General features: G+C 36.6%; 2 protein-coding genes across 2 annotated transcripts; both read right to left on the reverse strand.

The window, feature by feature from the left end:
* Window positions 1–29: 29 nt before the first annotated feature.
* LOC105051571 (uncharacterized) lies at window positions 30–6,077 on the reverse strand. The gene is made up of 3 exons (XM_010932080.4): window positions 5,837–6,077; window positions 1,736–1,910; window positions 30–443 (listed from the first exon to the last, which is right to left on the reverse strand). Exons 1-3 carry the CDS (start codon window positions 5,964–5,966, stop codon window positions 353–355), a joined length of 396 nt encoding a protein of 131 aa, XP_010930382.1. The 5' UTR covers window positions 5,967–6,077; the 3' UTR covers window positions 30–352.
* A 3,809-nt stretch (window positions 6,078–9,886) lies between these two features.
* Window positions 9,887–17,089, reverse strand: LOC105051570 (peptidyl-tRNA hydrolase, mitochondrial). The gene is made up of 8 exons (XM_010932079.4): window positions 16,765–17,089; window positions 16,592–16,676; window positions 16,430–16,497; window positions 12,182–12,232; window positions 12,006–12,079; window positions 11,288–11,346; window positions 11,123–11,199; window positions 9,887–10,501 (listed from the first exon to the last, which is right to left on the reverse strand). Exons 1-8 carry the CDS (start codon window positions 16,897–16,899, stop codon window positions 10,370–10,372), a joined length of 681 nt encoding a protein of 226 aa, XP_010930381.1. The 5' UTR covers window positions 16,900–17,089; the 3' UTR covers window positions 9,887–10,369.
* Between the last annotated feature and the right edge of the window lie 85 nt (window positions 17,090–17,174).

The raw sequence follows: 17,174 nt of genomic DNA on the forward strand, positions 1-17,174 counted from the left end.
TTTAAGAGGTACGATTCTGCTTATCCATAGATTTTATAATATGCGCCCTGCTTCATTAAGAAAAATAATAAGCCAAGCATCAAGTTACTATCTGGTATATGTTCACCAAATTAGGTTTATATGCAGCAGGAACTAAATAAATATACAGGTCATAAATCCTAACCAACCATTAAATGTATCAGCTAATAAGCTAAAAGCTAACTATATAGTGAACTGCAATTAACACATATCTTTGGCAACATAAAGGATCCTAGTGTCTTCAACCCACAGCTGCAGTACATTTGTATGTCCAAGATAAAGCATTAGTTCGAATGCTGGTAACACCTAGATATTCCTTTTCTTCAGAATTGATTCATCTCCACTTCTCAATCTCTCTTGAAGTTGCTTCAATTAGCTTTTTGGTATTTACAACAAGCTCATCAACCAAAGCACCAATATGCTCTCTGAATTTGTAAAGGAAAAGAAAGATGTTACTATAGCTTGAAACACACATGAATGTGATCATGACAACAAGAAATGCTGACAGTTTCATGGAAACTAAAAAAATTACAGCAACAATGTACATGGATAAGATCTACAAAAGATGTAAATCACATAATAAACATGAAAATATGAAATTTGCACTGAGTAATCACACATTGAATCATTGATGATAGAACTAGATGAATGCCTTCACAATGCACTAATACTGAGTGGGAGAAAATTTTTTGACGATGATAATTAGTTAATACAACTTACTGACTTCAGAAAAGTGGTAGAAAGTGGGAACAATATATGTGGAGCAGAGCAGGCATGAGAAAGCAAAAATTTGACCTTCGAACTTGTTGCGGAAGATTCCCGATCGCGTACGGATACCGTTCAAGCGGATTGGAGACCACCAGAGCGGTGTTCCTACAAAACAAATCCTACGTGTGCCCACTATACCTGTGCCTTCTTGTGATTTCCTCTCCTTCTCTTCTGTTGCGCCAGATTCCTGACTTGATCGTTGGAAGATCCTCGCCGGAGCCAATTCCGGTCGAGACTTGCTTTGCAGGAACGCCGCTCTGGTGGTCTCCAATCCGCTCCAGCCGTATCCGTACGCGGTTAAGAATCTTCCGCAACAGAACTCATCTAGGAGTAGCAAGTACCTTGAAAGCATCTTCATAAACTAATATTGGATTTAATCGCACAATGTAAAACCTGTTTTACTGTCTATTATATGAATATAGTTTGACACCAATAAGCCTTGTCCGATCCAATAAGGCTAATTTGACCCAAGTACATGGCATCCCCTTTTCTCCCCATTATTCAGAGTATCTGTTATATCCACAAGAAGGTTAAAGATGAACAAGAAACAAAAAGATTCACAAATGTTGGAGACAACCTATATGGCATCCCAAGTAACAGTGGCATATTAACATAAAAAATCGTAATATTAAACTACATATCATCCAAAATGCAAATTGACTGAATGTAGGAAAGATATAGGTCCATATGCAATTTTTATTCTTGATTGAGTTTACTTTGGATTTTTCAATTGCTGATTTTGTTCAAGATAATTATATATAGCAAGGAGTAACACTAGTACTAGAATCGAACAAAAGTGAAGACAAATAGTGAATAGGTAAATCCAAGTCACAATGTTCTCCTTGGGAAACATGATCATAAATTTGAGAGAAGAAATACACATTAGCCAATAAATGAAAATCATTATGATGCCAAGATAAAATGATTTCCAGGTTAGGACAGTACTTACTGTGCTGGGAGATTTTTCGTCCCTTGAAACAGCTTGCCTACATTTGTGTATCTTTGGTTCTCGTCATAGGCAATTCCTTTTCCCATTCCATAACCAAAACCCAGACCTATTCCACATCCAGCACCAAGTCCAAAGCCAAACTGTAAACCCGGAAATCCAAGCCCTAACCCTGCACCTGGTTTTTCAAATAAATGGAAAAAGGAAAATGGAGCCACCCACATCAATAAATTGAGCAAAATATTGTTACAAAAGCATTTAATCTTATCCAGCTCTCAGACATGATAGTCTGTCAAACCAATTTCATACAAAACTTCCTGAAAAGAATAAAAAGCTCTTCAACTTTACCATATAGTAGAGAATAATCATTTGCATGGATTACCTATATACTTAATTTAAAAAAGAGAATTTGACATTTAATCTACACTTCTTCCTATTGCTTTTAGTCAAGAATCATCTACTTTTTAGCTTGTATTATAGGCTGCAAAAATGCAGCAGAGCAGAAGCAAACATGCAGAAACTAAGCAACACAGGATTTGCAAGAAGACAGTTAGGCTAGGAAAGGGGGAAAGAAAGGTCTTCTCGATGAAACTTTTGTAGTTTATGGTTAATAGGTGGTACTTATGGGAAGACCACTCCAGTGAAAAATCAAGTAGCTCCGAGCCTCAGATAGATGTACCCATGGGAAAAAACAACCAACCAATGCATCATAAGCATGTAGACATCTTAATCACATGCGTGCTCATCCCATGATTAGCTCTACAACTTTTGCTGAATCCTGGGATACAGGGACGATCCCAGTGTTACAGGACATGGTTATGGATAGCAACAAGGAGAAAAACAGCACCAAGTGTCATGATCCCCAGGACAACATCATGAATGTCAGTGCCAGGTGTCATGTCTCAATAAACATACATGTATAAGCACCTATACAGGAATATTAAGGTTTTAAGGAGTTAAATATACAAAAGAAGTAAATGGAGAAACAGAGAAATAATGAAAAAAATAGTATTCCATGTTACCATCTTATAGTAGTCAAACAGTCATGTCAAAGGTATTCGGCATTCCAAGTAATAAACTCTAAAAGCTTTTGAAATGATACCGCAGTATCATGTATGAGCCCAGACAAAATAAATTGTAGATACAAGATATATATGAAGAGCATAAGTTGAAAGACAAACTGATCAGAATGTGATGGTTTATTGGTTTCATCATTTTATGTTGAAATCAAACAAGCATGAATCTAACATCTAGAATCTATATAAAGTTGTTGAAAACTTAACAAAGTTATGCTACATATGGAAATGAGCCAAAAATAGTTAGGAAATGGGTCAGTTTTGTCCTACAAAATTTTTGGGATAGAATTCGCATGTCAATATAAAAGCAACTGCCATCTTTTTTTTTTTTTTTCCTAAGAGTGAATGTTTTCTACTAGAAATGTTTTTTGAGAAAAAAATGATAGAGAACTCAACAAAACAACAACAAGGATAAAATTTCCATACCATCATTTTTATTCCTAATCTAATTTCAGAAAATGGTAAACCATACCATGATGTCCCATAGTGACCCAATTGGCATCGCATCACCTCAGGTTTGAAAAATGAGTGTTATAAGATACCATTAGATGCCAGGGAGAATCATTAAGTGTCTAGGACAAAACTGGGAGTATCTATTCTTTGTTGGTTTTGACTCATCACTCCAAAAGTGTGATAGACTTTACAAAACCAAATGCAATACGACAACACTCAAGAGACAGCAAAATAGATGAGTCATGTATGCTTTTATACTTGAGCAGAAACGGCATTACCCTTTACCAACTTCAAGCTTGAGTTCAACTAAAGATATGTAAAAATGAAAAAGAAAAGATGCCATTTGGAAGCCCCTTGGTTCAATTCTCAAAGAGCTTTTCCTGCAATATAATTAGGGAAACATAGTGCCAAATCCTGTTGGTCTTAGACTTTGGCACTCATAGGATTTTCAGAAGAAGTAAAAGTGACAAATAAATGAAAGAATAACCCTGAAAAAGTGTATCATTTTGGTCAAAAGTGAAGTCTCGCACTTTTTTGCTGATGCATATGAAGTACTCAATGGAGATATGTTCTGATATTATTGGGAGTCAAGAAGAAAACTATAGGTCAAGATTGAAAGTCTAATGATTGAACTAATAAATTTGTGATAAATTGTTTAGATTGTAAGAACCATCACTTGGCATTTATCACATCCATCATGTCACACGGTTAGAGAGTGATCACTTACCGATCTGGAGCACCCACTTCACAAAGAATATAAAGTTTTTTAGGTGCACATGAAGGTGGAGAACAACCCCATGAAGTGGGGAAGCAATTAATATGGCAAAGATCAACTATAAAAAGACAAATGGGTTAAGGTAAATAAAAGTAGCACATCATACCATCTGATGAGCAGTTCAAATGAATTCTTGTTGGTCATTAAAGAGATAGCTTATTCGTTTAATATCAAAAGTATAAAATTAAATGAGATTCAACTGTTGTGCAGCCTAGTAACTTGAACAAGGCTTCAAGCACTCAAACAGCTTTACTGAATAAACATTTGAAATGAGTTCCATTTAAATCTATGCCTGTATTCCTTTTTTTTTTTCAGTGATTTCTTATTGATCATTTCAGAGATGGACTCTTAGTCCAAATCCAAAGTATAAAGATTCATGCCTCATAAATCTGAAGAAACCAGCAAACTGAGTTACATTTGAATCTATGCTTGCATTCCTTTTTATAAAAAACTCGCGATATAGCGCACTAATCTTCAAAAGACGTAGATATTCTTGTCGTTGGAGTCAAACATCAACTAGATCTCGAAAAGCCAGGTTGAAAGAACAAAAGCAGACTGCTGAATACAAACATGTAATGGTGGTTGCAATACAACAAGTGGAATAGCAATATAGGTAAAGGGCATTTGAACAAGAGCTGCTAAGAAAAATTAAGCCTTTTCCCCTCTCCGACTGAGATATAGAAACATAAATGACAAGGAACTGTCTATATAGATTTAGATCATGAGTTAGATATTCAAATGAATAAATTATGAAAAATTATTGTCTAGGGTCTTTGCCCTTTAACTATATTAGACTCACATGACATCCCATACTATATAACACACAGATTCCAGCATGTCGCACTCTAATATATAAGTTCATGGTCTGTTTGGGCGCTCAGCAGTGATGTCACCATGATCTCTCCTTCAACGAATGAGTACAGTAAAATAAGGAAGAAGTTTGAAGGATTAGGGAGGTTGATTGCACCAGCAATCCATACAATTTTTGGAGATTTAAAAAACTGTTCTCTAGGTGGCTCTCAGCATTATCAAAATAGTAAAATATGGATTGCTGATGACCAGCATCACAGTTTCAGATACTTCATCTTTCCTCGGCACGCTCTTCTCAACCATTACCCAATTGTCACAATATGTGGGAGCCATCTTGCGTGCTCAGCTAGTCATGCATCCAAATAAGCCCCATAAAAATCCCAAGATGTAGCATATTGTTTAACTATCTTCTCTCCCTAGCTGATGTAACCTCTATTTCTTGATGAGTCTATGAATTATGATGCACGGAAACCATATAGATGACTTGCCACACTGCATATAATACACACTCGTTAGACGCAAACAAATGTAAAAATCCCAAATTGAAACCCGAAATATCTCCAAAGTCAACTTTAAAGAACAAATCAAACTTGAGTTGTGATCATCCCCTTCTATAGCAATCAATCCTAACAAACTATCTCAGCGATTCCGTAACCACTCTACTTCTTGCACAATCGTCCATTAGGGTTTCTGCAGAAAGCAATCTACAGCTTGCTAATGTTTGAACTACCCAAGTTCGGACGACTAATTTTTCCGTCAATCTCGTGAAATCATGACATGATTACCCTCAAAGCCCATGATCACTGATCAAACCTTTCGACTCCTGAATCCTTTTCAAGAAAAAGCATCAAAAAAATATTTTTTTTCCCCAGAATCCGTACTTAATCCTATCCAAGCATCCGTCAAAAGCAAGAGAGAAAGAGAGGAGGTTATTTTTTCAAGGAAAAAGAAAAAAAGAAAAAGGAGAGGAGAGAGGGGTTGGGAGCGGACCACCGAAGAGGCCAACACCGAAGCCGGCACCGCAGCCGGCGCCGAAACCGAAGGCGGGACCGAGTTTGCCGAGATCCTTCGACTTGACCTCCGGTAGCTTCCACAGGATACCCTTCTCTCCGCCACTCATCTTCGCTTTCCTCCCCCGGCGTCTCCTTCTCGTCGCCTGGCTTCACTTCTGTCGGAGAGAAACAACTAGCAGCCTCGGAACCCACGAAGCACGTTTATTGAAGAGCACGGGCCCTTAAATTTTGGTTAAAGCCAACTCGTTTTAGAAATGGTTTTTGTTTCTTGGGAGGAAAAAAAACGTTTTTTTTTTTTTTAATTTTTTTGATTGTTGGATGATTTGTTTTTTAAGACCTACTAACATAACAACCGCAACGGGGTGGAAATTAGATCCTTGCTAATTTACTAAATAAAATACTAGCGAGAAACAATTAACTAATTATCACGTGAACTTCCTTTTCTAATGAAAAATAAATTCACGTGTGTAGCCAATGAGAAAACCGGATTTTTAATATTTTTCGACATCATTTTGAGGGAAAAAAAAAACCTTGCAGAATGAATTTTAAATATTTTCTATTTAGATGCCATATTTAAAAAAAAATATCATATGGATAATCAAATTTTTTATTTTTTTATTTAAGTATTTTATTCCAAAAAAAATTGTGAAAAATTCAATTTTTTTTTTTAGGCGTCGTTATTCAAGAAAAAAGATGCAATGTAGAAATTTTTTTAATATTTTCTATTTATGCATTATATTTCAAAAAAAATATCGTAAAGAGTTGAATTTTTCCTCTTTAGCCCAATGAAACTTATATTCTTTGAACTATTTTTTTAATAATTCAGATTTAAGCTTTATGTTTCAAAAAAAAAAATTGTAAGGAGTTTAATATTTTTGACGTGTATAGAAAAATTTATATTTCAAAATATTTTCCTTTATTTCTGGATTCATTAGCTGTTTTCTATTTTTTTCTCAAAGATTCGTACGGATTTAAGAAAAAATTTCTTTTTTATACGCCAATCAGGGGGTAAGAAAAAAAAACTCTCCATATTACATACTTGTGCTTGGACTTTTATTTTTTTTTCCTAAAGTCATATATTTTCCTTTATTTGCTTATCTTTTCTATGAGTTTTCCAATTTTTATTAAATTTTGGAGAGGACTTTAGCTTCCTCAATCCTCCCTGTTGAATATACAGAGAGAAACAGAAATAACAGTAGTTAAATGTTGATCATAATATTATATTAGTCAATAATAATACTATCAAAATAGGTTAGCCTAATCCGATCCGGTCTGCCTACAAGGACCTAAAATTTGATGGGCCGAATCGGACTAGACCCAGCCAAAAAATGGAACACAATATAGCTGATCCAGCCCAACCCTTTAAAGGTCGTAGGTCGGATCGGGCCAGCCCATGAATCTTGAACCTCAAATAACTAAAAAGTGAATAGTAGCAGAGAGCCCGAGTGAAGGAGAGCCTCGAGCGGTCGAGCCTAAAGAGTGGAGAGAAATCGGGAGAGCCTGAGAAAAGGCTGGAGGCGGTGCGAATTTGGCTTGGAGAGTGGAGAGATCAAAAGAGCATGAGGAGGAGGAGCCGTGATCGAATTTGACTCGGAGGTGGCGATGCCTCGAGCAATCGAGCTTGGAGAGTGGAGAGAGATCGAGATAACCCGAGGAGAGGCAGCGCGGATCTAACTTGGAGAGTAAAGAGACCGAGAGAGCCCGAGGAGGAGGAGTTGCGATCGGATTTGACTCAGAGGTGGTGGCGCCGACGATGAGAAGGAGAAGGAGGGGTTCGTCCGAAGGTTGGATGGAGGGGCATCCGTCAGCAGAAGAGAAAAAGGGACCAGCATATCTTGATTCGTGATCGGACTCAAAGGCTGGAGGCAGCTGCACCGGCGATGAGGAGGAGGGGGATCTGTAGAGTTGGGAGGTGAAATGGAGAGGAACCGGCAGAGACGGTCATCCTGCTGGTCTGCGGCAGCGGCCGACGATGTGGGGTAGCAGGGCTCATAAGTCAGGGATTAAAAAATAAATATTTTTTTTTTAAATTTTTTTTAAAGTTTTCATGGTTCATCTGGACTAGTCCGGCCCAACTCATATCGGCCCTTGGGCTGATGTGGGGCAGGCCAAACAGGTCTGGTTGTTATTTGGACTATTCATATGGCAGTCCAGCCCATCCTATTTATAGGATTGGATCGGGCTGGCCTTGTGGGCCAAGCTCATTTTGACAGTCCTAGTCAATAACAAAAAATTTTATCAAAAAAGTAATAACAACTTAAGTGCCATCTTAATATAATAATCAGTGTAAAATGAAAGATAATAGTTGATAATTGATATTATATATTTAAAGTAAGTAATGAAAAAAAATATTTAAAGGATGTTTGGTTGGGGTCTGGAATGAGAGTGAGTGATTTTTATTTTAATTGTTCGATCAGAGAATTTTTTTTTCGATTTTGATTTCAAGATAAAATGAGAATGATTCAATTCTCTTAAAATTTAATTTTATTTAATTTTTTAAAATTTAAATTTAAATTTTTATTTTAATTTTAATAAAAAATTAAATAATTTAAAAAATATCATCATTCTAATTTTTATTTTGATTTCAGCCGTGAACTAAATATTTTGAGGTGGCGCCATCATTCTAATTTTTATCCTGATTTCGGTCACGAACGAAGCACCTGTCAAGATTTACAATTTATATTATTGAAAATAATTTTTATCTAACGTGCAGTGGTTAGGACATATGATAACATTATCGTCTATCATTGACCAGTACTCTCCATTATAATAAAAAATAATAATCTCTCTAAAAGTAACTGCTATTATAATAGTTTTTAACATTTTTTAGAGGTTAAAAATTTTTTTTAGACCTATCATATGTGGTAGGCTTTCTAAAATGTCCATCCTTTGCAACTACCCTAGTCCTAAACTTGTAGGAGACTTTTACAATTATCAATTTATATCTTAGAACCACGTCCGGACCTACTCGCTTCTCTTTATCAACCGCCATCCATCTATGAAAACTACATCTGATTTGTAAGACTAACCTACCAACTTATCAAAATCTTCTCTAATTAGATTGTGGAGAATCCATAACCCACAACACTTTCTCAAAAGTACTGATTATCCATCACTCTATTTATAATAAGGTTTGTCTATCATTGCAACATCCAACGCTCGCTTTAAGAGTTGTGCAAGTGGATGAGCAACAAAGTTGAAAGCACTTTGAGATGTGTGTGGTGGCTGATCCGATGGTGGATGGGCACAAAGTTAGGGGAATCCTTCTTTCACATGAAGGATACAACCACAATCCATATATGTGTCAGTTATTAGAGTGGGTTCAGGCTTTGGAAAGAAATATGATATGTGAAAAATAAGCAAGGGAAAGTTAACATGGGCTCAAGATCATCATATCATTTTATTTAGTCATTCTTAGTTCTTACCAATTAACAACATTTAGGTACTAGAAATGTAGAAAAACATGATGACAATGTACCTTCTCCGCATTGCGTTTCTATGTTAAAATTTAATCAATATCTGGACCTATAATAAAGACTAAAGCATCACCCAGTAAGGGAACATCAAAGAAAACATAGACAGAAGACACAAAAATACCTCAAGTTAATGCGTGCCTTTTACTCTTTCTATCAGAGAGAATACAGAATATGAAAATAAGAAGAAAAAAAAAAAGGCTATAAATTGGAACTTTAGAGGTTTTTCTGTTCTTTCCATCTTTAAATTTATCCCACTGCCTCAGAATACCAATTGACAATTTATCTTGCAAGCTAACAACACTGCATGTTACATTATGATGTTTTAAAGCTCGTGTAACCTTCATCATGTTGGAAGAATTTCAAAGACTAGGCAAACACAAGATGACAAAAATCTTCCAGTCAATAAAAACAAAGAATGGTTCATAGACCTCGACTCATCTTGACTAACTCAAACTTGGTATTCAAGAGTATCAAGCAGATGGTAAATGAGATATTTCATTCATTAGCAAAGTGATATGTAGTCAATGAAAGACATTTGATAACACTCCAGGTAATTTGGAACGAGTTTCATTGAACTTTCTAGCATATATAGCAAGCCGATCAGCAAGTTTGTTTGCTCGAGGAGATATAACAGAATAAAGACTTGGCAAATCTCCCACAGATTTTTTCCATTGTACTAAATGGTGCTTCTGATGTGCCATCGTGGAGAGGTTTTGTCACTGATCATGATGCACAGCATATGACTATCAGTAAAGAACATTATATTTTCACTCCTGCGCCTAGCACTACCTTTATGCCATGAAGAATAACTTAGTCTGTTTACAGAGGATACTAAGATATAGCAGGTTCTGCATATCCTTGCACAGTTGCATTTTTTGGGGATGTCATTCTAAGTTTGCATCAGCTGAGCAAAGAGTGAGGCATCAAATATCATGTTGAACAAAGAGAGAACCATGTTTCCTTTGCTTCAAACTTCACAGGAAACAGTGAGGATATTACTGGCAAACATAGCCTGCCTTCTTCTACTGCACTAGTCACTCCTGTAATGTTTGAAGTCTTAAATGCTTGTACTTCTGCTCTATATTGGCAGACCTTGCACATTCTGTTAAGCCTTTGGCTGCAAGTGTCTTCAGGATTTCAACCCCTTCTTGCAGAGCTGAATCAATCTGGCTCAAGCAAGACAATGCATTAAACAAAATAAGACTCCATTAGGTAGCAGAACGAAGAAATCAGTTGTCAAAGTTTACAATCTGGATTTAGCAAAGAGACGCTAGCAGAGAATCTGTGAGACACTGCCAAAGAACTTTTACCATGGATAGAACTCTTGTTTTCACTTGCCAAAGAAGACCATATTTTTAATGTATATTAGATATGAAATATACATCAAAGTTTCATGCGGTAAGAATTATAAAAGGGTATTTCACTAAGCAGATATCGCAGAAAAATTCATTTCATAAATGCAGTTTCAGTTCACATCAATGCAATCCATGAAATTTTATCACTCGAAGCACCAAGAATCATCAGTTTCTGTGAACTAGTGCATGCTTTACACAAAGTAGACTCTAAGTCAAGCCATCCCACAAAATCATGCTTTAGGATCAAATTCTAAAGTCGAATCAAATTAAGGATTTACAATAACATAATTATAAGCTTATTACCACCATGCAAAAAGGTTATACTGGTTGAGGGAGACTTGACATAGAAACTTTTTTTTACAGATAGCAGTAGCAGGATATAAGACCCATTGATCAATGGTATCTAACAAACAAAACTAGTGCTGAACTTACTCTCTCACGGGCTGTTCTGTTGAATTTCTGGAGCAGAAAAGCCTTAGGATCCATTTGTCCTGGTGGTCTTCCAATTCCTTAAACCAATGAGGTACCTGGTAAGTACTCCATCATCAACATAATTTTTTTCAAACAGAAAAGATCATTTGCAACTAGAATACCAACCGATTCTTAATCTCCCAAATTCTCTGTTCCCCCGAAAATGGTAGATGACACTCCTCAGCCTGACAAATGAAAAAATTTATAGGCCGCAATTTTATATATATACTTTCCACAAAAAAATTGTATGGGGGGTGTGAGAGGCTACCATCATTATCAAAGCATTTTACAACTAAATGAAGTTTTATATGTTCAATTATAGAAATAAAAATCAAAATTAATAAAAGGAAGAAAAATAACAAGTTGATCTAAGGGTTCCAAACTGCAGAAATTTTGCTTTTAATCTGCTCTAAACATCACCACTAGTTGTAATGTCAACTCCTCAAGCCTCTGACGGTGAGGCTGCCAAGGAGGCCCTCTTCTTAGATGTCTGTCCCCAAAGAAAAGGTTTACCAGTGCACAATCCATCGCTTTGCTTCTGACCTGACCTAGATACCTGATGTGGATCTGATCTCCTCTCCACTGCATATTTACTAATTGCAACGTGCTTGTTATGGTCATTGCTATCGCTTTTATCACAGGTTGAGAAGATGCATGACCAGTTGTTATATCACACTACCAGAGAACGATGGTGAGGATACAAAATGAGGGAGGATGAGAAAATGATGTCATCTCAATGTCGCAGGTTCAATTCCTCATCTATGTGCGTACCATACAACATCTTGCAGGGAATTGTTTGCAGCATGAATATATGAAAGCAACTAGAAGTTTGCTGTGTTGGTACCCTTTATGGCGTCCATGTCCTCCTCTTGGTTGTATACGTAGCACTCCGCATGGCAAGTCCATATCATCATACATCTACAATTATAGGGCAGAATACATTATTCTTCCGTATAGCATCACAAACATAGATAAGTTAAAACTGAATTTTAAAAAAGTATGTCAAAGTTAGGATATTACCACAATAACACGATTCAGAGGCAGTTTATAATATGCTGCAAGTGGTCCAGTCTGCAATAATTGCAAACAAAATGAAAATTAAAAGTAAGTCACTTTCCTTTTCTTTTGAGGATACAGTGGTTATCACCACCACTCATCTCTGAATCCGAGACCTCTCGCTAGGAGAGATGGGTGCCAACCAGCTGCACTACCAACTGTTGCCCACCTTCAAGAGGTTGTTACAAGCCTAAAAAATATCTTTTTAGGTGATTTAATTATATTTATGTAAATCTAGGATTCTAAATTGCATACATCTAGAATAATTCCAGAGTGATCAAATATTAATTCTCAATCATCTTCAAGCTCTATACATGCCAATTTTATATCAAGAAGGGACAGTATCTCTTATCTCAAGATAAATAATTAAGACAGCCTCCAAGCATGTTCAAAAATAAAAGAACTTGAAAAATAAATGATATAAGAAAAGCATATATCAATTCAGTATCTTTAGAAATTCCACTCGTGATAGAATGAGATATTGACATCCGCATAATAATGTGGACGATGCTCTATGCATAGCTAGTCATGTGAAATTGCTTTTTCCTTCTAATTCACTCATTGCTTATAAAAGGATAACTAGAAGTGTCTTTCATCATGCACCTTGCATTCTATAACTCTCTTATAGGGAGATCAATAATTGCGTTCCACAAGTATATAATTGGAACCAAGGTTTATCGTCTCGATAATGGACCCTGTACCAATACCATGCTAGTACAATATCGATAAGCATGATACAGAGGTTGGCCCTGCATGCCAAGACTTTGTAAAACCTCTATACCAAGGCTCGGTTTTGTACCAGCATGATACACCCAGTACAAGGTGGTCCACACCAGTATAGTGAATTTTGGTTGCAACATTATTGACACTCAACCCAAGGTTGTTAAAAAGGTTTAACAGTCACCTAACACCCTTTACTTCCCAAGTGGTTAGTTATTTTTATGCATTTAAACAGAATACTAAATGTCCGCAGAAAAGTAGTGATGCAAAAAGTAATCACGAACGTAAAAAGTTAAAAACTATTAAATCTAATAACTTGCCTTGTTCGAAACTACTGGATCATCATTATGGGATAACCTTATATCAGCTCAAGAAGTAAATAAGGAATGATAAATTGGTATGTGCAAGGACAAGAAGATAGAGCAGGTGGTAGTGGTGGTTGTGGTTGATGGTGGTGGCCTTAGAAGTTGTTGCAGGGAAGTAAACAAGGAATGATAAATTAGTAGATAGAGGAGGTGGTAGTGATGATTGTGGTTCATCGTGGTGATCTTGGTAGTAGTGGTGGTCATAGAAGAAGAGCTATAGGTTACAAAATAAGGGAAAAAAAAGAAAAAAACCAAGATTTTTCAAAATAGATAGAGAAATGGAAGAAAAGCCTATCTTCGGTCATTTGGACATTGCAATGGCTTGATTATTCTCACAATCTATGTCAGGTTGGATGCAATTCTTAGAATAAGGATCACTTTTTTCATCATCTTCCTGTACTTAGGTGTACTTGCATGGCATATGTTCGAGCTTTCTAGGTTGTGTGACACCTTGAATGAAAACATGTCTACTTAAGCTAAAAGTACATTATAATTCCTAGACCCTGTTTATGCTATATAGATTAATCTCTAAAACTATAATTAGATATGTTAAAATTTTAGATGAAAATTTATCGACATGAATGCTTGATAACTATAGACAAGGTTAAGCAGCAAATTAAGCATTTAAGTATATAAGAGAACATTTAAACAGCTAAGTTGAATAAATAGCCGCTAATAATTTAAATAGGCACCACCAATCAACATCTGCAAAATTGATATCGAGAACAATACTGGCATGTTACTAGTTTAGTATGTTACGGTGTGCATCCTATACTGATATAGGTTCCCAATATTTTTTTTCTCACTCTCAACCATGGTATCGCCCGTAACCAGGCGGTACAGGGTGATTCCGCCCGGTTCAGATTGTTATGCACCAGTTCAACTCATATCCTGAACCAAACCTAAAAATTGTCTCGATCATGCACCAGTATGGTATGCCTAGTAAAGGCAGTTTGAGGCAGTTTGGCAGATCATGTCACAAATACAATTGCCATATGACATTTCCTTTAGGATGAGTTTTGATGCATGAAATGCCACAATGAAAGTTATATGTAATTAAGGTTCACAATGCTCTTTGTCCATCCTCAACATCTTTAATGTATTAAAGCAACAGCAAGGATATGAGCTTTACTTTTATGCTTTTGATACTTTGAGCAGAGATAAGGAGCAAACGACCTATAAATTTTTAAAATGTGACAGTAAAAGTGCTACCTAACAGAGGAACTTGTCTACAAGCACAAGAAGCACAAGCTCTAAAATATACAAAAAGCTAACAGACATTAAGTATATGATCATAGTCAGAGTAGAAGGTAACCTCCTATTAACTGTAGCATACAGTCAGGAATCTGTTTGGTTGTATGGAGGTACACTAAGGTCCACAGTGGTCAGATTTAGGTTTAGGTTTCAATTAGGTCCACAGAGGCCCTTGATGCATCCTCTACACTTTCCAAAATCCAAAGCATCAACAAAGATTGAAGCTTAATCTTTATTTCTTTTGTTTCACATTAAGAGGCTCGAGTGATGTGCACACTTTGCATATTTAAGTTATAATTTTCTTGTAGGAAAAATTACTAGGCTCTGATTATTTCCACATCCACTAGAGAGAAAGATGAATCTTTCTTCCACATATTTGCATGGTAGTGTATGTGAACTCAAATCCCAACATAAGTATGGCAATAAATTTATCTTGGCAATGATAATTGCATATATGGACCAACTGCTTCGGGTTCCACAAGCAATCTGCAACAGTTTGGTAAATTCCTCCTTTTTTGGGAGCCCATATAAAAACAGGGTTCCAGGAGTTAAGTCACCATCATTCACTCACTCACTCTCAATACTCAGTCAGAAATACACATTGTTAACCCTTTTATGAAAGACAACAGGACAAGAAAGCCATGACAGGGGAGAGGCATGAAAACATGCAATAATGCCAAATTTCACCGCACATAGAACAGATTGAAAGACTTTCAGAATATCTCTACGACCTAATAAAATGTATTAACATTCCAAATCCAAATATCACTGCAGGAAGTATTTATTTCTCAGCAGGGCATCCAATATCTTTTTGTGTTTTCCTAGCAACTTAAAGAATCACATGTCCTAAGGCATTCTCATGTGCTTCCATAGAGCATATAACCACCATGGCACAACCTTCCATTAACTTTGATTTGACTTGGCCCTAAAAAAACTAAAAAGTGAGCCTCTCTCTCACATTATGTCCATGCCTCAGACAATACATTCCTGTGGATTATCTCAGTCAGAAAATAGATCAGTAGTAAAGACTAAAGACAATTGATAGATTACAACACAGAAAGAACAATCTACCTACCAACAACAAAGTTCACTTCAAAACAACTAATTTTATTTTTAATTTCTCAGTAATTACAATCAAAATGATGATGTTTAAAAAATGAAAAAGAGGCATTGCAAGGAATTCGTAAAACTTGTCAAACTAGGCACCCTCAATTTAGCGCATTATTTAGCATCCATACATACAAATTTCTTGCAACTTATTGAATACCCATAGTATACAGGCAGCTGAAATATGCATAGCACGCATGCAGTACATTTGTGCACATGGGATTAATATTTTAAAATTATTTTGAAAATAATAGAATTCATCAAATATATAAGAATGTAGTTATTAAACAAAGTGTAAATCTACATATGTTATATATAAAGTCCAGGGAAAAAGCCAAGGATACATTTTGATATGTACTTCAGAGCCTGTTTTGGTACAGCAATGACCTGTTGACTTAGCAAATAACAACATGCCCTAAGAACTATGCTCAGATTTCAAGCATGTATTGCAATGCACAGGTCTACCTGAACAAAATGGATATTCAAAAATACAAGCTATAAATTGCATGGTTTAAAGTGCCTAACTAATAAACAAAAATGTAGTAGTTAAGCTTCTAATATTCAAAATAATTGGGGATGTACTAGCATTATTGATGAATTGAAATGTTATAATCCATAAAAAAGCCTTCAGTAGAGGGATCGACTGGCTTAAAGAAAATGTGTTGCTAATATACACATCTAACAAAAAGAAAGTAATAGAGTATAGAAAATTCAAATCCAATACTTGGTAATAAGTAAACAAATCATCGGTTTTGGAGGTGCTTACGGATTCACCACTGAGATTCATATATGTTTGTGGCTTTACAAGAAGAACTGGCGTGCCTCCCACCATTCCTGAAGAAGGAAGAATAGAAAAAAAAAAAAAAAGGAACTGGTATAAAAAGACAAAATTTTTACTCATCCATCACCCAAAACATGGATGATTTACCTTCGCCGAAGAGGGCTTTGCAGTGGACGGTGGTCATCGGAATGCCCTGTGACTGCGCAAATGCGTCGATCATATCAAATCCAACCTGAAATAGAATCAAAAATACCTCATAGTGGTGCTTATCGTGATAAAAAATTTTCCTTTTTGTTGGAATGCGAGGGAGGAAGAGATACGTTGTGTCGTGTGGACTGGTACTTCTCGCCGGGGTTGCCAAGGCCGATGAAGAGCCATGGCTTGGGGAACGAGGAGGATAACGAAGAGGAGGCCGTGCTGAGGAATCGCCTCAGAAGTCTGGGAGACGAAAGCATGGACCTCCAACTCCCGTGTAGGGCAGGCGGCGATGGCGGTCGTGGTGAAGGGATGGGCGAGAAGTGAAAGAAAGAGAGAACGAGAGAGAAGTGGAGGCGGCGGCGGACGGCTGTCGGAGATCGGCGGTGAGAATTGGTCCGGCGACAGCAGTGGGGCGGGGAACAAGTGAGGAGAACTCTCCGAACCAGAAACGGGTTGAGTTGGATTAGAAGAGGCTCAGTCCGGGTCCGAACGAGCAGAGACCCTCAGATCTGCGTCAGAAGCTGTGTAAGGC

Source organism: Elaeis guineensis, chromosome 9 (assembly GCF_000442705.2).
Source record: "Elaeis guineensis isolate ETL-2024a chromosome 9, EG11, whole genome shotgun sequence".
Taxonomy (NCBI): Eukaryota; Viridiplantae; Streptophyta; class Magnoliopsida; order Arecales; family Arecaceae; genus Elaeis; species Elaeis guineensis.